Source organism: Archocentrus centrarchus, chromosome 3, assembly GCF_007364275.1.
Source record: "Archocentrus centrarchus isolate MPI-CPG fArcCen1 chromosome 3, fArcCen1, whole genome shotgun sequence".
Classification (NCBI taxonomy): Eukaryota; Metazoa; Chordata; class Actinopteri; order Cichliformes; family Cichlidae; genus Archocentrus; species Archocentrus centrarchus.
Window position 1 is genome coordinate 21334846 of NC_044348.1, and position 21390 is coordinate 21356235.

Genomic DNA, 21390 nt, shown 5'->3' on the forward strand with positions numbered 1-21390 from the left:
ATATCAAAAAAGGTAAAGGTAAAAAAAAAAACTTGGCACTTAAATTCAACAAATCCCACTTTTGCATTAAATCACAGAGAGCTGCTGCCCCCTACTGATTAGAAAGCACAAATGTTGGGTTTTGTAAGGCACTTACACAAAAAATTCAAGAAAAATAACAAGTTTAACAGAGTAAAGAGAACATTTAAAAAATTTATCAATATTGTTACACTTTTGAGAAATTTCTGAATGAGAATAACCAACTTTATGTATGAATTTAAAGGAGAAATTCACAGAAAATCTTTTAAACATCAAACATTCAGTCACTTAAGAAGCTCAGACCAACATATTTGTAATTTCTGCTTAAAATTTGCAGATTAACTTAACTTCCAGTGTTCAGTTTTGGATTGTATGAACTGATAATGCTTATGTGATGCTTCCAAATTCCAAAAACATATTTAAGCTATTATTAAGACTTGATACCAATTTCTACAGAACTGATTCACTTTAAAATCTCCACCCTGTTCTTTTTGTTTTTACTATCTGTAAAATTTTCAGTTTTTGAGGTCATTGGTTTTGTTTTTTAAATGCTTCAAATATTCAGTAAATATTGATATTTGTCTTTTTAGGATTAGACAGGTCCCCAGTCTATTGTGGCTTGGAGTGAATCACTGACATTAGCATGCAGAGTGCGCCACCTACTGGATACTCTTACTCTTAAGAAAAAGATGAAACTAATAGAGGGAACTGCAACTCAGTAAAATGACACCTAAAGTTATGGGGAAATTAAAAAAAGCAACACATCATTGAGACTGCAGTCTTCATGGTGATTTTTGTAGGGATAATATTACTGGTGAGACATGGACAACTAGGGGAAAAAATATGGATTTAAACTAAGATAAACAAATATTATTTTTCACTAACTTTTGCCTAACAAGCAAAAGATCCCCGGTTCAGTCCGAGGAATAGACAAGGATCTTTTTGGGGTTGCATCAGGAAGGACATTCAGACCTGCAGGACTGCAGGATGGAGCTGCTGTGTCTTTTCAAGGGTAACCAGTTTTTGTTTTCATGCTTCCACAATACGCATTTCCTCCCAGGGGTGGCCAAAATAAAAGGACAAACAGAATTCTTTTTTTTAAGGTATTTTAAAAATATACCCACACTTTGTATCTTTATTAATAATGTACGTTACAAACTTTAAAAAAATGTGAGTTCAGTTCATTGAGGAGCTCTGCTGCACCAGCACCTCCCTTACAGCCTCCTGCAGTTTCTTTACAGACTCCATCACCAGTCGGAAACTTTCATGGAAGCTGCCGTTACCTTCCTTTACCCAAGCTTCCTGGAGCTCACCAACCCATGTCAGGATCTCATCCAGCTGCTTCTGCACCTCCCTCTGCTCCTCCAGCTCAGCTAGCAGGGCCCGTCTGGCACAAACTTCTGCTTCAAAGGCTCTCTGGAGAGCCGCCAGGGACGACTCCAGCTTCTGCACCTCCTGGAGCAGGAGCACGATCACATTGAAATCACAGAGAGAAACATCAGTTTTAATCCTGCTTTGGACAATCAAGATAAATGCAATGTTAAATTGAATTATAACATATTTAATGTCATTCAAAAGTTATTTGTGACCTTGAAATTTCACAAATATTCATAACTCAGCATCCACTTAGTATACCCTTCTGATTTTTGACTGCTTTTTTCAAAAAAAGTCCAGCTTTTAGTTTTACTTCAGTTAAGTAGATTGTTTTGGGATTTTTTTCACACTTTGTTTCAGTGAACTATAATAACCCTGCTGTAGAGCCCCCAGTGTTATTTACTGAGAGAAGGATGTTGCACAAACTGCGTGACATAATGGACACCACATCACATGCCCTGCACAACCTACGGGTAAAACAGCAATGTTTTCTCCAGGAGGCTCGTTCTACTCTGCTGTATCGGGGACCAATACTGAAAATCTCTCCTACTTATTGCAATTAAAACACATACAGTTAGGTCCCTAAATATTTGGACCATCACACATTTATGCAATTTTGCCTCTGCACACCACCAGTGGATTTCAAAACAAACAATCAGTATGTGATTGAAGTGCAGTTTTAACAAAAGCATTGTAAAGGACATGATTTGGGCTGAAAAAAACAAAGCAAACCTATCAGGAAGATAGCAAAAGGGTTAGGAGTGACAATCAAGGCGCCTTCATGAATGGAAATACAGAGGGTTTATAACAAGGTGCAAACTACTGGTTACACTCAAGAACTGAAACTGGTCAGATTAGACTCTGCCAGAAAAGAGCCTGCACAGTTTTTTAAAAAGAAATTCTCTGAACAGATGAAACAAAGATTAACTTGTACCAGAATTATGGAAAGAGAAAAGCGTGAAGAAGGAGGGAAACGGCTCATGATATGAAGCATACCCCATTATCTGTCAAGCACGGTAATAGCATGGGCATGTGCAGCTGCCAGTTGAACTGGGAACCGGGTGATGATGTGACTGCTGATAGAAGCAGAATTCTGAGAAGATTTCTAATCTGACTGGTAATGCACCAAAGCACACTATTTCTGATTAGTCCACTCTGCATTTTATTGCACGGACATTGACATCTTAATCTTCAGTTTGAATTTTATTTATTTATGTGTACATCTTGTGTTTTGTAATCTTTGGGACTTTGCACTGCAGTTTCCCTACTGGAGTTAACGAATGAACCCCTCCGTCTATCTAATATTAAGCTTTTACAGTTTCTAGCTGTATCTGCAAGAGCCGCTCTCCTTAGACATCCAAAACAAGGCAAGCGTGTCAAGATTAGGGTTAGAGCTCATACCATCATCTTATAAAGTGGGTGAAACAGCTTGTGAGACATCCAGAGCGCTAAAAATAATTAACTTTATTTGCCTCTCCACCCACCTGCATGTCCTGTGGGTAGTTTTTGTGGGACTGGTCCTCAGGCAGCAGGACGTTTGGCGGTACGGAGAAGCAGTGGCTAACCAGCAGCCCCTCCATCCGCTTCGAGAGCTGCTTGAACCGCTCTTCGAGGAACTGCTGCAGCTTTAGGCTGCACTCTCTGGCCCGGGACCGGAGCAGTTCCTCGGTCCCGTCCGGCTGCCCTTTGCTCAGCTGTCGCACACAAACCTTCTCCACGATGGGCAAAATTTCGTATACACAGTCCAGGAAGGCATTGTTGATCCGGATCATGCAAGTCTGCGGAGTGAAGCCGAAAAACTGCGTCTCGTACAGCTTTAGCTGAGACGGAGAGAATCTGTCCGCCCCTGAGGTGTCTTCTCCGCTGATCTCCATCGCTTCTTCTTCCTGGGCTTCCCGCGCCATGTTCAATCGCTGAGCTTCCTTCTTCTTTGTTCTCGTCGCTGAGACGTCGAAACGGAGCATTACTGCCACCAACTGGTAGAAAGTATTAATGAGAAATATTTAATCCCATATTTAGGAAATTATTTAAACTGTCTTATTTTTTTTAATTTCTAAATTATATAATATTTATATAATAAAATAAAAAGAAAAATGAAAAAATTGTAAATGATGCAAAACATTGTTCACCTAAACAAAAGTGAATGCTGTCCCTTTTTTATGTAATTTAAAATGTTCGCGCTAATATTGTACAACAGTTTTAAAAGTCATTTAATTGTTTGAAGAGATGAATTTAGTTCTGAATAAACATTGGATTTGTTGATGTATTATGTATGGTTTCTAGCTAACAGCTATATTACTTGATTTAAACACTTTTTCTTTCAACAGAATTTCAGTTATGTTGAGAGCTGGACTTTGACTTGGCTATTGGCTAACACCTTGATTATATTATTTTTCAGCTGTTCTGTTGTAGCTTTGCTGCTGTGCTTAGGATCATTGTCCTGTTGCGTGATAAATTTTTAGCCAATCTGTAGCTCTCAGACAGATGGCCTCACATTTGACTCTAGAATACTTTGCTCTACAGAGGAGGTCCTGTGACTGCAAATCAAATCCAAATCGTCGCCCCTCCACCACCGTGTTTGACAGCTCCTATGAGATGTTTGTGCTGATATGCTGTGTTTGGCTTTCACCAAACTTAAGCACTATGGCCAATCATCTCCACTTTGGTCTGGTCTGTCCAAAGGACATTGTTCCAGAAGTCTTCCGGTTTGTTCAGATGCAGTTTTGCAAACCTAAGCTGTGCTGCCATGTTCTTTTTAGAGACAAGAGATTTGTTTTGGCAGTGCTTCCAAACAACCCATATTTGTTCACTCTTTTTCTAATTGTGATTAACTTTAACATTTAACATGTTAACTGAGGTGGATTCTGAGCTCTTGCAGCTCTTGGGATTTTTGCTATTTCTCTGAGCATTATACTGTTTGACCTCGAGGTAAATTTTCTGGGATGCCCACTCCTGAGCAGATTGGGAACTGCCTTAAGTGTTTTCCACTTGTAAATAATATTTTTCACTGTAGAAGAATGGACTTAATGTTTTTTCAAGCTGGGATAGGCTCCAGAACAGATACAAAAATTTCACTCACAGTCATGAAGTCATCCTGGTATCAGTAAACATCTGCACCTTTGCGCCGTCATGCTGTTTGTGTTGAAAATTTGACAAAGTTTCAAACTGAGGATTAATATTTATTTATTTAACTACCTATATGTATATATATATCTATATCTATCTATCTATCTATCTATCTATCTATCTATCTATATATATATAAAATAGTATTTTATTTCAGCTAAGATGTTTTTCACACTCGGGTGTAGATTTTATTTCTTTTTTAGTGAATAAATTTGCTCATTAAAGTGCGTTTAAAAAAAAGAGAAAGTTTTAAAAAGATTTTTTCGTCGATTAAAAAAAGTGCGCATAACCTGTGACGTGTGACGTACTTCTCGGATACGCCCCCCTTGTTCGAGCGAAAGGGGCATGCGCGAGCACTCACTTCCTCCGCGGCTCGTGTCTCTCTTCGCTGTGTGTGTGTTGATAGCGGCTTTTACTTCCACACGTGCAATCATTCCTATGTGAATCTATTTCTGTTTGGAGCCGCTTCTAAACTCGTTCTGCACCGTCACAACAGGTAAATCAGCCGTCGGCGTCGGGCGTTTGATCTCTCCCCACAACTGCGCAGCCGCTCACGCGGCGGGGGCAGAGGTTACCATTGGAAGTTTAGCCGGGTTTAGCATGGTGGCGTTAGCTAGCTCCTGCTGCGTCTACTTTTTGTTGTGGCGTTGCTAACGTTAGCCAGCTAGCAGGCGCAGCTAACCAGAACAGGTTAAGCAGCTGAAATGCAACATGAACCTAAAAGTGTGACGCTTCCTTCCCTTGTCGTCTTCTCTCTAGGTGTTAAAGCCATAGAAACGGACCACCATGGGGGCATATCTGTCGCAGCCTAACACCACCAAGACCTCTTCGGATGGCGGCAACAGCAACATGAGCTACGGTTTCTCTGCCATGCAGGGCTGGCGGGTCTCCATGGAGGTGAGGCGGAAAATGAATGAGCGCATCAGAGACAGCCGCGTCGGCGCTGTGTTTGCCAAATGAAACGAAGCAAAAACATGTACTGGGTTGTAAATGTGGTATGCGAGGCTTTTGTCTGTTTGTTTGTTTGCGTGTGGCTGCTTCCTAAAGCTCCTAAAACCAGCTGCAGTGATGGTGGAAATTCACAGAAACATTGGTAATGACTGGTGTGACGACAACCTTTTGCTAATATCTGGCCTTTGATAAGAAAATTATACAAACAGCTGGTTTTACTAGACTCGTCGTAACAGTAGATGACACTGGTTACTTTAGGAACACTTTCGCTACTTTACAGTTTAAAACGTGACTTTTACTTGCATCCGTACTGCTGATCCATTTTAATTTAAGACTTTTAGATTTTGCTTTAATCTCACTGGGAAATTCACACTGGCTTCCTTTCGGAGTTTTATCAGCCATAAAAATTAAGCTAAAACATTTCAGCTTAGGCGTTCACTTTGGTGGCCTCAAGATCTGTTTTTTGCAGGTGTTGTGGTTCTGTTGGCTTCATCATGTGGTGGCAACTTGCACTGGAGTTGGAGGCCACCACCTGATGAAGTTCTCAGCCACAAAAGGGTGGAGTGCCCAATCCAGTCTGGGTTGAGTTGCTGCCCCAAGTGAAGGAGTTTAAGTATCTTGGGTTCTTGTTCATGAATGAGGGGAGAGGGAGATTGACAGGTGGACAGAGGCCCAAGTCCATTGTGGTAAACAGAGAGCTAAGAGTAAAAGCGAAGCTGTTAATTTACAGATCAATCTACATCATGAGCTCTGGGTAGTGAGTGAAAGAAAGAGATTTGTGGATACATGCGGTGGAAATAAACTTCCTCTGAAGGGTGGTTGGCCTCTTTCTCCCTTTGTGACAGGATCAGGGACTCAGAGTAGAGATACTGAGATATTGAAAGGAGCCAGCTGAGGTGGTTCAAGCATCTGACTAGGATACCTCTTTGGTGAGATGTTCCTGGCCTGGGAATGCCTCTGTGCCCCCCCCCCCCCCCCCCTCACGTGAGCTGAGGGAGGTCTGGGTTTCTCTTCATAGGCTGCTGCCCCCACGACCTGGCCCCGGATAAGCAGCAGAAAATGGATGCATTTCAGCTCATGTACTTTTTGTGATTTCATTCTATTTTGTGTGCCGTTTCTGTAGCATCCTCTGATGCTGTCACCATATTTGCTTTGCAGCAACCCTCAGTCCAGTCACGTTACTTTGAATAAACACCTTGTTATCGGTCCATGCAAATAACTCTTTGCCATTTTCTTGCTGTTTTCTAGAAGTAACCCTCTGTTTCCTGTTTGTACTGGCACATGCATCCCCAGTGTCTTTTTTTTTCCTTCCCTCCCCTCCATGCGTGTTGGTATAAATGGAATTTACATATGAAACTATGTTAAAACACTCACATGGATGGAGGTTGTTTGTGTGGATGTTTTGTTGCTTAGCAAATATAAGATTATGTGCAAGGATCTCAATTTCTTGTCTGTGTCCTATGATTTTTCTGTGACAGGATGCTCACAACTGTATCCCAGAGTTTGACGAAGAGACTGCCATGTTTGCTGTGTATGATGGACACGGAGGTAACTGATTTTCTTTTTTTTTTTTTTTTTTAATTTTGGATGCTCTCACGCCCTTTTTTTTTTTTGTTTATGGTTTTACTTCCTTTGTTTTTGTCATACATGTCTTAGTACTAGTCATTTTTATTACTTACTCTTCCCTTTTAGGTGAAGAGGTGGCTCTGTACTGTTCAAAGTACCTTCCTGATATCATCAAGGAGCAGAAAGCCTACAAAGATGGCAAACTTCAAAAGGTGAGAGGCAGCAGAAAATCTTTGCAGGACATGTCTTAAATGAGCTTGACTGAGGAGTTGATTTCATGACCACATGTGGTGCTTGGCTGTGGTATATTTAAGGAAATATTAGAAGTAGTGTATTATGGGGGCGTGGTCAGTTCTTCTCTGCTCCACAGTAAAAACATGTTTGCATGTCGTTTCCAGGCACTGGAGGATGCCTTCTTGGCCATCGATGGCAGGATAACCACAGAGGAAGTCATCAAAGAGCTGGTCCAGATCGCTGGGCGACCCACTGAGGAGCCACCCACTGAAAAGGTGGCAGAGGAAGATGATTGTGAGTACACTGCTGCCTGTAACGTTTATCCAGAACTGTTTTGCATGGATTTTAATTTCAGCGAACATGTAATGAAAGCCTGTTTTTTTTTTGTTTGTTTGTTTTTGAATGGTTAGGTGGAATTGGAGTATATAAAATAATTATAATATAATAAACCAGGATCAAAGTTATTGTTAACACAGGCATATTTTAGTTGGGTCTAAAGCTACATAGCAGAAAAGTTAACTCCATTCCCAATGTCTACACACTCAGATTTTGAGGTGTCTTCTCCCCATGATGGCTTATAGCTGTCCCACAGTCAAATCATGAAGTGCATGAGGGCTCTATTAAACAAAGGGCTGCAGGGAAGTCCTTTGGTCCTGTCCACTTGTAGAGCAATTCACTCCTTGCACATTTCTTTGTGGCTGACAGTCAGTTCTTAGCTGGTATTCCAGGCTTGGGTTGAGTAGGCAACCCTGTAATGGTGTGGTCACACCAAACACAAAGTGAAGTTTCAACTTGTGTTATGCTCAAGAATAGTCTCATTGGAAACCTGCAAATATTTGCCTCGAGCAGTCAATGGGATAAGAAAGGAGTACAGCCGATAGGTGGAATACAATTATTCTAACATACTTTCAGAACTTGCCTCTCCTTTTCTTGTTTCTATCTGAAAACAAAGTTGAACCATACAGCTCCAGCTGCTTGTCTGATTGTTGGTAGCATTGAGTGAATAGAAAAGGGGAAAAAAAAAAATTCAGTGGGTACTGCATGAAGCAAATTTTGACCAAAGTTGAAATATTTGAACTTGCACAAATGTGGATTTACCTCTATTTCCGTTATCAGGCATGAATTTGCTTTATTGTGTAGACCAGGGGTCGTCATCTATATTTGCCCAAGGGCTGAAATTTTTCTCGGCAGACACTATTAGGGCCAGATGCTGTCAGGAAGTAAAATATAATAAATATTGTATCCTAAGTAATACATTATCATTTGATATATAAATTTTCCTTTCCTATCAAATTTGTACTATTTTTAATGATGTGAAGTTTAAGTCTTGCACTTACATGTTCTGTTATGTTGACTGTTATTATGGAAACGCTTCAGTTGTGTACAGTTGTTTTCATTATAGATATAATAAACACGGGAAACAATAAAATGATAAATGAGAGCAACAAGTTTATCTATGCACAATCTACTTTTCAGAAGGCGTTTTTTGGTTGTTGTTTTAATGAATATTGGAACATATTTAGAGCTCAGATGCAAAACTATTTAAAACTGCCTGGAGACTTTTTTTTTCTTTCAAAAATGTGAACATAGTAAATTACCTACTTTTGAACAAATTTGTGGCAAAACCAGCAAAATCTTCAGTCCGTCCTCTGCCCAGTGTGAAAGATGGCAAAAGGCACAAATATTAGACTATGATAAAATCATTTCTACATAGATTCACATCGTACAACCGCAATGGCACAAAATGGCAGCACATTTATTTTAACACTAACAGAATAGTAGATGCTAGGCCACGGGGTTTGTGACAACCCACCTGCATGCAGGTATACGTCAAGCCACTGAACCAACATGTGAGAGACCCTCACAGCAAAGGAGAGGGGAGCCCCGCGAAGGCCGAGGAGTACGTTCCAGTAACGATCCTTCTGCAGGTTCACTGATGGAAATCTCGTTAGGACTTTTACTTCCTTTAGTTAGCCAAGTTTGATCACTGACTATGTTTTCTACACGCAACAAGGCTAGACTCACTTTCAGGTGTGTTTACAATCTGATTTGAAATTTGACCACCAACAAAAGCCGACTCAGCGCAGCGCAGTGCTGAAAATACAAGAAGTCACATGGTCCGATCTTGCATTCTGATTGGTTCTAGGGACATGGAGGCTTTTACTTACAATGGGACGTGGCGTTTTGAGGCTTCTGATAATTCAGACTAGTCAGGGATGGGTATTTAACGAGTTATAACGTGACATGATTGGTGCATAGTACTTGTGGCAGTACTATTCGAGGGTCCAGATTGGAAAGCTCTGGTGGGCCGGATGTGGCACGCAGGCCACCAGTTGGCATTCACTGGTGTAGACTTTGTATGTAATCACCCTACGCAAAAAAGTTTGATGTGAATGCATCAAATATATTTACTACCCCTACAGATCTACATCAGTGTTCTTTGAGCTAAAACTAAAATTGAGCACTTCAAAGTTGACAAAAGTTGAGACCTCTGCATTTTCTACACAGCAAGGTTATTCATTAATAGTGTGGTGAAGATTTTGTCAACATAGGTAAATTAATTTTTGAACAGTAATCTCTGGTCCCCTCTGTAAAGCAAGAGCATGAAATAGATTTGGTGCTTTAAGTTCCCTGCCTGCAAAGACTGCAAAGCCATAATAATACAAAGCATGTTTTGTAATCTGACACAAAATACTGTCCTATTCCTGCCATTTTGAGCTCTTTTGAATTCATACTCATGCACTACAGCTGTGCACACAGATGACGACATCATTTCTGACTTTGAGGATTTAGTGCTTATAGGCATTGAGGTGGTCATTATGATTGGACCCATATGACCCAATTTGGAGCCTTAGATCCTCAAATGAAGCCCTTCTAGTTGTTCCAAAGTCCTCACTGACATGTACAAGTGAACTTAATATTTTAACCTTAAACAAAATTCATCTTGTTTTGTTTGGCCTTCTGTTTTTATTTACTATCTGAATGTCCTGCTTGTTTGTCTGCCAGAGTAACATTGACTGTTACTACAAAATCAGTGAACAACAAGAAAATCAAACTAAATCTGTGGGAATACAGCTATTGAATTACATGCTCAAGAGTGCGTGTGCGCTATTTGTAGTTTAAACCTTTGACGTCAAATGGCAATAAAAGTAATTCTGTGTTTTCTTTGTTCCTCTCAGTGGACACAGAGGAGGCAGCTTTGCTCCACGAGGAGGCCACAATGACCATAGAGGAGCTGCTGGTACGATACGGCCAGAACCGCAATGCTGTCAAACATGCAGCTGCCACAAGGTAGGCCGCTGAAGTTGGGACTTTTTATACAAGGAGTAAGACAATTGTGGCAGTGTTGTGAAGTGGGGATGTGAACTTAATGGAAGTGTTAGGTTATGAATAATTCTCAGTGGTCATGTCATGTACACCAACAGGTAAAAGGGTCAGATGTTTTACAGCCATGATCTACACAAAATCACCTCAATATCCAGCTTTAACCACCTGTTTTCCCCCTTTTTAAGTTGTTCATATTTTTAATAATGATAACATTATGAAATTTGTAATCCACCAGCTTGGGTAGTCCAAGAACTTGGTTGGGGGTTAGTGGAGACAGTTATAAACACCAAAAGTGAATTTTTAATTTTTGTGTTAATCCCAGTGCTACAGCAAAGAAGGGGTCCAGCCCACAGCCTGAGGCTTCAGCAGACCAAGGGGAAGATTCAGATGAGCAGAAGAAAGAGGGACTAAATGGAGAAGTGGAGGAGGAGGACAGCAACGAGAAGACGAAGGAAGGTGAAGGAGTAACATGTGGCTCTAAGCTACGAGCCTGTCGGCGAAGAGGAGGCAGCGAAGGCAGTGGTTCAGGTACAGAGATGTTCGGGGGATTTATTACAGAAACTCTAAAACTGCATATCCAGTTTTAACATGGCAATTACATATGCAGAGTTCCTAAGTGATTGTCTGTATCCTCAGTCAGTGTTAAGCACACATGCATTTCAAGTATTAACAGCCACTTAAGTATCTTGGGGAACTTATTAGGGCCCGAGCACGAACTGTGCGAAGGCCCTATTGTAATTGCTTCGTTTATTATTTTTATTATTTTTTTTATTTTTATTATTATTCAGGCAAATGAATTGGCTTTTTGGGGGCTTTATCATATTCAAAAACTCATGAAACTTTGCACATGCGTCACACCTGGTGAAAATTTAAGTATTTTAATGGGCTCGGGCAAGGGCGCCCCCAAATGGCTCGCTAGCGCCCCCTAAACTGGAGCCCCACCGCTGTGTTTCACGTACATGAATGAAACTTCATACACATGTATATCATGTCCAGGCGCACAAAAAATCCTCTTGGAGCCATGCCCTAAACCCAACAGGAAGTCCGCTATTTTGAATTAATTATGCAAATTTGGCGATTTGCAGCCCTAACACTTTTTCTAATAACTCAGAGGTTTTAGACGTTATCATCTTCATATTTGGTTTGTCTAACCTACACCCCCAGGGGAATCTAAATCTCGAAAATGGTGAGTTTTTGCCAAGGGGGAGGGGTCCTTATGCCCCTTTGAACTTTGATCATTCGCCATGAAATTTTGATTGCCTCTCATTCATACCTACATGATCCAATGTGCATCAAACTTCTCCAGTAGGATGAGGGTGCCCCCCTGAACACATACATATGACAATATTTAATATCAGTCGCAGCGCCACCTAGTGGGAACAGGAAATGTCATATTTTACACTTGGAGGTCCAGCTCCAAGGTGGTTTAGCAGAACCATCTCAAATTTCACCTGGAAAGCCTTAAGAAGTTGGACTTACTGTGTTTTCAAAACTGTGAGTTTTTGACAAAAGGGCGTGACCCTTATGGGACGGCAAAGTTCGATGATTCGCCATGAACACAAAAATGGCTGTAACTCAAAGCCAACTTGCCCAATCTGGCTCAAACTTCAGTGGTGTGATAAGCATGCTGCCCTGAACACACTCATATGCATAAAGTCCATAAACGTTAGAGCGCCGCCTAGTGGCAGCTTGGAATATCTTAAAATAGCAAGTTTTTTGAGTAGCCCCGGAGCTACATTTTATCTACATGTATGAAAATGTACATGCTCATGTAACATACTAAGACGTACAAAAAAGTCTCTTGGACCCATACCCCAAACCCTACAGGAAGTCGGCCATCTTCAATTGAAGGTGTCAATTTTTGCGATTTCCACGCCTGCTATTTGAACGAACTTGTCCTAGGGCATTTCACCCAGTGACACCAAATTGGCTCCAGATCATCTACACAAGTAGCCCATCAAAAGTTATTCAGGGTTTTGTAGAATATTGAACGGTGTTGCCATGGCAACCCTCTGAATTTGGACTTTTTTCAATTTCAAATTCACAGAGATTCTAAACATCAGCCCCTGGGCTGTGCTTTCTCTATGTACCTGAAAATGTGCCTGCTGATGTAAGATGCTAACATCTACAAAAAACTCTCTTGGACCGATAGCCGAAACACAACAGGAAGTCAGCCACGTTCACTTTAAAGTGTCATTTTTGCAGCATTTTTCGCCTTTTCCAGGCCTTTTTGCCTCAACTCCTCCTAGGGCATTTGACCCAGTGAGACCAAAATGGCTCCAGATCATCCACACAAGTAGCCCATCAAAAGATATTCATGGTTTTGTAGAATATTGAACGGTGTTGCCGTAGCAACCCTCTGAATTTGGACTTTTTTTCCATTTCAGGCCCAGATAGGTTCTAAACATCAGCCCCAGGGCAGTGCTTGGTCTGTGTACCTGAAATCGTGCATGCTGAAGTAACATCCTAAGACGTACAAAAAAGTCTCTTGGACCGATAGCCGAAATCCAACAGGAAGCCTGACATGTTCTAATTAAGGTGTCATTTTTGCAGCATTTTTCACATTTTTCAGGCCTGCTATTTGAATCATCTTCTACTACAGCTTTTCATCCAGTCACACCAAAATGGCTCCAGATCATCTACACAAGTAGCCCATCAAAAGATATTCATGGTTTTGTAGAATATTGAACGGTGTTGCCGTAGCAACCCTCTAAATGTGGGATTTTACTCATATACCACAGTGCACCAAATTGTTACATCTCTGACATACATTGTCCGATCTGCCTCAAACTTCACAGGCTTAATGGGAGGGTAAGGGAGACTGGACACACCCCTCTATCAGCTTTGTTTCACACTCATAACGCCACCTAGTGGCAACAGGAAATCAGTAGGACACTGATACTCATCATCCTATGGTCATTACAGTTTCATTGATGGCTGCAGGCATTACATAGAGCATTGTGACATATTAATTAGTGGGCACTCACCGACGCCACCTAGTGGAAGCGGGAGACGATCGACGCGAAGTACGGCTAGCCTGCTGAGCTGTCAGCAGCCGGGTGAGCCAGCTACTCTCTCGTCTGCGAGAACCTCCGAGCGCGGTTCGGCTGGAGCGTGCCACGGGTCGACGCGCGGCTTGGCTGGAGCGCGCCAGGGGTCGACGCGCGCCGGGTGCGAGGGCCCGCTCATCGCCGCTTGCGGCTTTAATTTTAGTGTTTTTATTGTTAGCCCTTCCAGCCAAAGGATTGATGAGCTTATGCCACAGTGATGTGTCCATCCATCCACAATTCACAACTGCTGCTATTCTTCTTAGAGCATTGGTCAGATTTGAGAGAAACTTGCACACATTGATCAACAAACTGTACTCAATGTCACATTTGTCTTTTTACAGGTGATAATCTGTGGATTGTGATACATTTTTAGCCAGATGGGCTATTACATCATTGATGTTCTGGTTTTATTCTTTTATTTAGTCTGTGTGTGAGGGCGATGCCGTCTGTGAGCAGTTTCCTACTGGTCCGTCCTCCTCGCTCTTCTATAAACAGTTCATGTGCCATTATTTCGTGCTCACCATGGCTGGAGAGCAGAACAAAGACATCTGTCATCAGCTTCAGTTTGAGGCTGTTTAACAGTAGATTTATCAGTCACCGCTCTCTCATTGCTGTGTGCTTATTTTCACTCTTGGCACCACTTGTTTCTCTTTTCCTCCTCCTTGATAGCAGCTGACAGTGGAGCTGACTCAGGAAGCTCCAATGGCGAGGAAAAGGCTGGTAAAGCAGAAGGAGATGCAGGTCCCTCCTGCTCCTCTTCATCCTCAAAGGTTGCAGGAGATTCCAAGTCCAGATTTTTTGATGACAGTGAGTCTGAAGGAGAGGAGGAGGAGGAGGCAAGTGAGGAAGAGGTGAGACAAGGAGACTAGATGAGTGTATTTTGTTGGGCTGTGAAAGTTCACGCTGGATCACCATTGTAATCACTGTTTTAAACTTAGGATGTCAGTGAAGATGAAGATGGTGACAGCAGTGAGTTGGAAGAAGAGGAGGATACAGAAGAGGGAGAGGAAGACTCTGAGGATGAAGATGAGGAGGAAATGTGTCTACCTGGAATGGACGGCAAAGAGGAGGTGTGTACAAAGGGGGCATTTGAAACTAAATTACTTCTGTAAAACTTTTTGGGGGTGCTGAATTAAAAGAAACAAATCTTTTAAGTAACATTTTTTTTTCCTATGGTTTTGCAGTTGTCCCATTTGAACTAACCTAAAATGTGTGTAACCAGCAGATGGCTCTAAGCCACTGACCCCAGTACATTTTCTAATATGCTGATATCAGTAGAGATGGACTGATATATCAGCTGAATTTTAGCCCAGTTTACTAACTAGTTTGGGGATGCGGTGTATGTTTCGAATGGGGTTGTAAAAAGCTTCTAAGCATTTTTGCAGCTGGTGTTTGATTTTATTTGATTTATTGTACCCAAAATGCTGTTTACTTTCAAGAAATGGCCCAGTTAGCAATAAATTTTATTTTATTTTTTAAAGACAGAAGTAATCTCAAGCACTGAATCATAACCTTATTGTCAAGTAAGTTTTACTGCCAGCTATAAGTTGGCTGCAGAAGCCTAAAAAGTTATTTGTACCACTTGTTTAAATGGAAGAAACTTCAGCTCCCTTGGGCATTGATTATGCTCATTTGTGGACATGGACAGCTGGAGATTCGACACCCGAGCAGTCATTCCTGTTATACTTCTTTGGGTGCATGGATAGTTGGTGCATTGTAATGTTAATTCTCTGGTCACAAAAAATAGGCAGGCACGTGGTCATCCCCATGTCTGATGACGATATTTGTGATGTAGTAGTGACAAAGTCACTCAGACCTGAGCGGAGCCTAGTAGACTCAGGGATGCAGAAAGTATAAATCCAGCTTTAGGTTTTTTTGTTTTTTCTCTACCCATATACAGTACCAGTCAAAAGTTTGGACACAACTTTTGACTGGTACTGTATGTGAAAGCTTTTCTTTCATTGACTGCCTTTCTGTCATGAAATAAATTGGACAACTCAAATGAAATCTATAGTCTCTTTTATTTTAAAGATGATGGTTTTGCTGTCAGTATAAATCTTCATGTAGTTTTAGCAGTGTGTCACATCTCCCATATTTGTGTGTTTACAGCCCGGCTCAGACAGCGGCACCACGGCCGTCGTGGCTCTGATCCGAGGGAAGCAGCTGATTGTGGCCAATGCTGGAGACTCTCGCTGTGTGGTGTCTGAACGCGGTAGGTTCAAAGTATTTGATACAAGTGCTGAGTTATAAAATACTTGTCAAATCCAAAACATGCCTTGAGCCAAGGGTTTCTGGCATGTAATGACTCTGCACTGCAAATGTTCAACATCCAGTCTGTTGTTTATATTGCATGTTCTGTGAGAAGTAGGAGGCAGGAGTTTTCCAGTGGCACCATCAAGATTGAAAACCTCTTAGCTGAACCTTTTGTTGTGGTACCTCTTACAGGAGGCAGCAGGAACTTTGACCTTTGTTTTCTGTTGTTTATTCTCTGGCATGTTACTAAACAACAGCTCATCGGGGTGCCCGGGTGGCTTAGTGGTGAAGTCGGTGACAACATACATATGCCGCGTTGTGGTGCGAGCGGCGCAGGTTCGAGTCCCGGCCCATCGCCAATTTGCCCGCGTGTCTTCCTCTGTATCTTTCCCCCATGTCCTGTCTCTCTCCACTGCCAATGAAAGTCGCTGTGGCCAAAAATGCAAAAAACAAACAAACAAACAAAAAAAATAAAAAACAGCTCATCAAAGTGTCAGATTCATGTATGGTGCTGAAATGTGCAGTTAAGATTGTTTTCATAAAAAGTTTTTGGATTGTTCTTGTCTTGTCTGAGGTGTAAAATCTCTGTTTCTGCGTTACTGCAGGCAAAGCTGTTGACATGTCATATGACCACAAGCCAGAGGATGAAGTGGAGCTAGCTCGTATCAAAAACGCTGGAGGGAAGGTGACAATGGATGGACGTGTCAATGGTGGACTGAACCTTTCCAGAGCCATTGGTAGGTGACTGTGAGACTTTTAGATTAATTCTTCGAATCAGTCCTATTCATTTTCTTTAATGCATTTGTCTAAATACTGTAGCAGTGCTTCATTTGGTGTCCAGTGTTTGCACGCTGTCCTCTGTAGGGATTAAACTGATAATCTGAACTCTGACTCTCAGGTGACCACTTCTACAAGAGGAACAAGTCTCTGCCGCCAGAGGAGCAGATGATTTCTGCCATGCCTGATGTTAAAGTTCTGACACTTAACGAGGAGCACGACTTTATGGTCATTGCCTGCGATGGCATCTGGTGAGTTTATGTGGTCGTTTTGTCCCATTAACTGATTGTTCATTACAATTCACGTGTTTGGTGGACATAAATGAAAGGAAGTGAAAAACTCGAGCTAAGCAATTCATTTTGTACCTGCAGACAAACACGCTCTCCTGGTTTCCCATATTTCGATTCAGCTGTTAAGTCCTGCTTCTACTTGTGTGTTTTTAGGAATGTGTTGAGCAGTCAGGAGGTGGTGGACTTCATCAGTGAGCGGATCAAACCAGACCAGAGTGGCAAAGCCAGACCTCTTTCATCTATAGTGGAAGAGGTGAGCATGAAGACAGTCAGATTTCATTATGAAGTGCACTGTAATCATCAAGGATTAATTAAGTGCTCCACTCGCTAGCAGGGCAAAAAATACTAGTTAGTTAAATTAACTAATTAACTCTTTTATACTGAACCTGTTGCCGGCAACAGAATGTACTTCAAAAGTGCCGCTGTTCGCCAACTTCCGGCAACAATTACCTTAATAACCCTATGCTGGCTGTGAAGCGCAATTTCTAAGCTTTCTGAAACTGAATTTTTCAGATAGGACAAACGGCCGGATAATTACAGTAACTCAAAGTTCCTTTGATCAGCCGCCTCAGCGGTGATGCGTTCCGTGTTGACCAGCTGTTCACGGCAAGTAAGGGCAGTTAACGATCACCACTGTTATAGGGTTAAATAAAGTGTTAAACTATTAGTTCTAATGTAATTTATGGTCTTATATTGGCATCTTTTTGTGTAGCTCCTTGACGACCCAGAGCAAGGAACTGTGGGAATTTAAACCACACAGAGGCTACAAAGACTTGTGTGCAGTTCTCCAAAGCCAACAGCCTGTACAGTCACGTGAAAGTTTTCTGAAGACAAAACATAGATTAAATAAACTACAATTAGCTGCAGTGGACATTTTTTTTAACACTTGGTTTACTTTCATTCCAAAAAGTTATTTTTCTGTTATGACCTCCGTGTTCCCATGGCAGAAACTAAGCTAAAGGAGCAACAAGAGTGGAAACGAGAACAAACTGTCCCACATTACCAAAAGGTCCACATTTTTGTCACTGTCTCCATGTGACAGTACACAGTTACAATATATTGATATGTGTCATCTCAAAACTCTGTGTGTTATCTACCTACTACCAACACACCATGCCAGCTGCTAACTTTATTCACACCCACCTACCACTGGTCAAGGTGCTCGCTCTCTCTGTGATAGGACGATGTAAACAAGTGAGGTGAAGAAGTCAGGCCTTCGAGTGTCCCGTGAAACAGTGTGGATTTTCAGTTTTTTAGTGTAGAAGGTGAATGGTCGTATGTAGGCTGTCAGAAAGAAATGGGCATATAACCGTTGAACATTTAACCATTCTATGCAGGTGTGTGGAGGGTAACCTGTGCCACACATTTGAGCAACATTTTATTAATCAACTCAAATTTTAAAAGTAATGAACTGGTTTAAATGTTCTTAAGTATACATGCATAATCTGCACAATATTCAATATTAATATTTTATTGTTAAATTATTCATCAGGAACATCTCAAGTAAGCACCATCCTCTGTCTTCTCACCTTGATTGACTCAGATATTGTGCAAGGTTTAGTCTTTAATTCCAAATTTTGTGTCTTCCTGACAGTTGTTGGACCACTGTTTGGCCCCTGACACATCTGGTGACGGGACAGGATGTGACAACATGACCTGTGTCATTATCAGCTTTCGGCCACACTCGTCTTCCACAGAGTCAGACGACACAAAGAAGAGGAAGCACGCAGAGGAGGGAGATGGGACTGAGCAGGAGAAGAATGGGAATGACAGCAAAAAGGCAAAAAGTGACTAAAGCGGAGATGAGAGAAGCTGTCCCAGACGGAGCAGCTGGTCCCAGGCTACCCCAGACACACCTTCTGTTCAAAATTAAATCCTTACCTCACAAACATCATTTCACCACGAAGCAGACATTACAAAGGCTATGCCAAACTGAGACCATAAGAATAGTTTTTTTTTTTTTTTTCTCTGTTCTTGGATTTTCCCTTAAGACACACCCTGCAGTAGTTTCTTTTCATTCAGATGGAAAGAGGCTGGAAACACTTGTAGTTCTTAAATTCACAAAAGGCAGACTCACCAGTCAGTAACACACTAAATATCACATCAGTTTCCTACCAGTAGGGGGCTGAAGGGAGAGTCGGCCTAAAGAGCTAGATGTGTAGAGCCCTTAAACAAGCACCGCACTGTCTCTTTTTGTTTTATTTTTTTGTATGTTTTTGTTTTTTGTCACTTTCCAAATGACGGTTTGTTTTAGTAAAGGTTTGAGGGCAGTTCATCAAGTCATCTGAGTCAAATTCATGTTCACATATTAGTGTGACATATGTGCTTGCATTGTGACTTTGCAGTGTAAAATATTTGTTATTCAGACATGAAACTGCACAATGCCCTCTTGATTTTTGCCAACTATGAATTCCTATTTCACATCCTCTTCAGACTAACTGAACCCAGAGCAAGGAACTTGAAGCTGGTTGTCACATGGTAACTATAGGAATTAATTGAATGACAGGACTCCCAAACTGAAGCTTCATGATGCTGTGAGAATGGATTAGCTGGGTCAGTTTGTGTAGCTCTACACAGAGGGACCACACAGATTTGGGGTCTTTGTTCAGTTGCTTTTTTTTGCCATTTATATTTTTCCCTTTTTAGCTTTTTTGAATTTCAGTTTTGCTGGTGACACAACAGCCCAACACAGCACTCTTTGTCCTGCCTTTTTTTCATTCCTGGTTTGTGTTTTATTTTGTTTAAATTCTGTTACCGGATGGGAAACATGCCAGGGTTTGTGAGCTAGTGTGATTTCCATCTGTAAGATTTGATAGCGGGGGAACCGAGGCAAGCCTTGAATGTCCATCCAGAGGGAAGTGCCGATTGGAGCTCGGGACTCACACCTATATTCACATCACTTACTGTCGCTGTCTGTCTCATTCCCATTGTAACTCATTTTTTAAGGATATCTTTAGGATGTTTTAAGTAAAAAAGTATTTCCACTCAGCTGTTTGTTTTTTCATTTATGATAATCAGTCCTCTGGCAGTTTTCTAAAAAAATAAAATTAAAAAAAAAAAATCCTTTTGTGAGCACACTCTGAAAACTCCTTGATGCTGGAATGGGGCAGAATGCACAAGGTTATTCTTTTGAGTGGAACTACAGTTTGAAGTTAATAAGACAGCATAGATTTTGTTTTCTGCAGAAGCCTCATTTAAAACATTGTGACTGTAAAGTTGTTTCCAGTGTCCTATCTTGTCACCATGCCCTTTTTTCTGTACATAGTTTTTCAATACTGGTAATTGAAGAAGAAGAAAATGCTTTTTCTTTGTAATCGTGAGTCAGTGTGACATTTTGGTGCATACTCTTTTGACACCAGTATGTAAGTACATACAAATACATTTTTTTAAATAATCAAACTGTATTCCTCTGTGTGTGCCTGTTATTTCTTGTTTGAGACAAATGTGTGTGTTTTATAGGGTTGATCAAGCTGACATTATTGCTTAAGTTTGAGTGTTGCTGTTTCTGCTGTCTTCTACATCTGCAGGCATGTAGAAGTACACCCTGAGATCTTTTATATAAACCTTTTTTTCTAAGTAAACCTTGCTTTTAAAAAAAAGAAACCAAGCAATTGTTAATGTTCCTTTTGTTAGTCATAAAAGTCATGGACCAAGAGGTGGGGTGCGCCCTGGACAGGTTGTCAGTCAGGGGTAACACAGAGAGACAGATAACCAATCACCAGTTAACCTAAGATGCATGTCTTTGCACTGTGGGAGGAAGCTGGAGGATCCAGAAAAAGTATGCAAACTCTACAGAGAGAGGCCCCAGCTGACTGGTGGATTCAAACGTGACTTTCTTGCTGTAAGGGTGACAGTGCAGCACCACTATGTTGCCCTTCTGTGAAGTTAGAAAGTGCTACAAAAATTGTTACTCCATGCAAGTCCAGTAATTAGACCCATTGGCTCTGCCCCTGCAACCAGTGTTTTAGTCAAATGGTGTTGAAGTAAACTTTTGTTCTGGAGTTCTCTTCATAGAAATTTAATTGACCAAAATATTTAATTTCAAAAAAAGAAGTACAGACACTTTGTTTCTGCGAGTCAGAAATATACTGTGGAGCAGGGCTCTTCAACTCCAGGCCTCGAGACCCCCTGTCCTGCAGGTTTTAGTTGTGTCGCTGCTTCAACACACCTGAGTCGAATATAGAAGTCATTAGCAGGACTCTGAAGAACTTGACTGCATACTGAGGAGGTAATTCAGCCATTTGATTCAGGTGTGTTGGATCAGGGACACATCTAAAAGCTGCAGGACAGGGGCTCTCGAGGCCTGGAGTTGAAGAGCCCTGCTGTGGAGGAATCAGCTTGAAAGCAAGTTCTCAAAGTCCTGCAGATGGCAGCAAAGACAGCAGCTAGATTGTTAGTTTGATAGAGTTTATTATACACTGCTC

General features: G+C 41.4%; 2 protein-coding genes across 3 annotated transcripts; one reads left to right on the top strand and one right to left on the bottom strand.

Moving 5' to 3' along the window:
• Positions 1 to 228: 228 nt before the first annotated feature.
• mis12 (MIS12 kinetochore complex component) lies at positions 229 to 3319 on the bottom strand. Its single transcript, XM_030726134.1, has 2 exons — positions 2877 to 3319; positions 229 to 1473 (listed from the first exon to the last, which is right to left on the bottom strand). The coding sequence occupies exons 1-2, from the start codon at positions 3294 to 3296 to the stop codon at positions 1195 to 1197; spliced, it is 699 nt and encodes a 232-aa protein (XP_030581994.1). The 5' UTR covers positions 3297 to 3319; the 3' UTR covers positions 229 to 1194.
• A 1523-nt stretch (positions 3320 to 4842) lies between these two features.
• Positions 4843 to 20493, top strand: ppm1g (protein phosphatase, Mg2+/Mn2+ dependent, 1G). 2 transcript variants are annotated; one of them, XM_030726132.1, is made up of 14 exons: positions 4843 to 5014; positions 5278 to 5415; positions 6948 to 7017; positions 7162 to 7247; positions 7434 to 7563; positions 10449 to 10560; positions 10919 to 11124; positions 14316 to 14497; positions 14585 to 14716; positions 15756 to 15858; positions 16505 to 16636; positions 16798 to 16927; positions 17120 to 17219; positions 18561 to 20493. In XM_030726132.1, exons 2-14 carry the CDS (start codon positions 5305 to 5307, stop codon positions 18759 to 18761), a joined length of 1695 nt encoding a protein of 564 aa, XP_030581992.1. In that variant the 5' UTR covers positions 4843 to 5014; positions 5278 to 5304; the 3' UTR covers positions 18762 to 20493. The 2 variants fall into 2 exon arrangements, with proteins under 2 accessions (XP_030581992.1, XP_030581993.1); XM_030726133.1 differs by having other exon boundaries at positions 14319 to 14497; positions 18561 to 18761.
• The last annotated feature ends 897 nt before the right edge of the window (positions 20494 to 21390 follow it).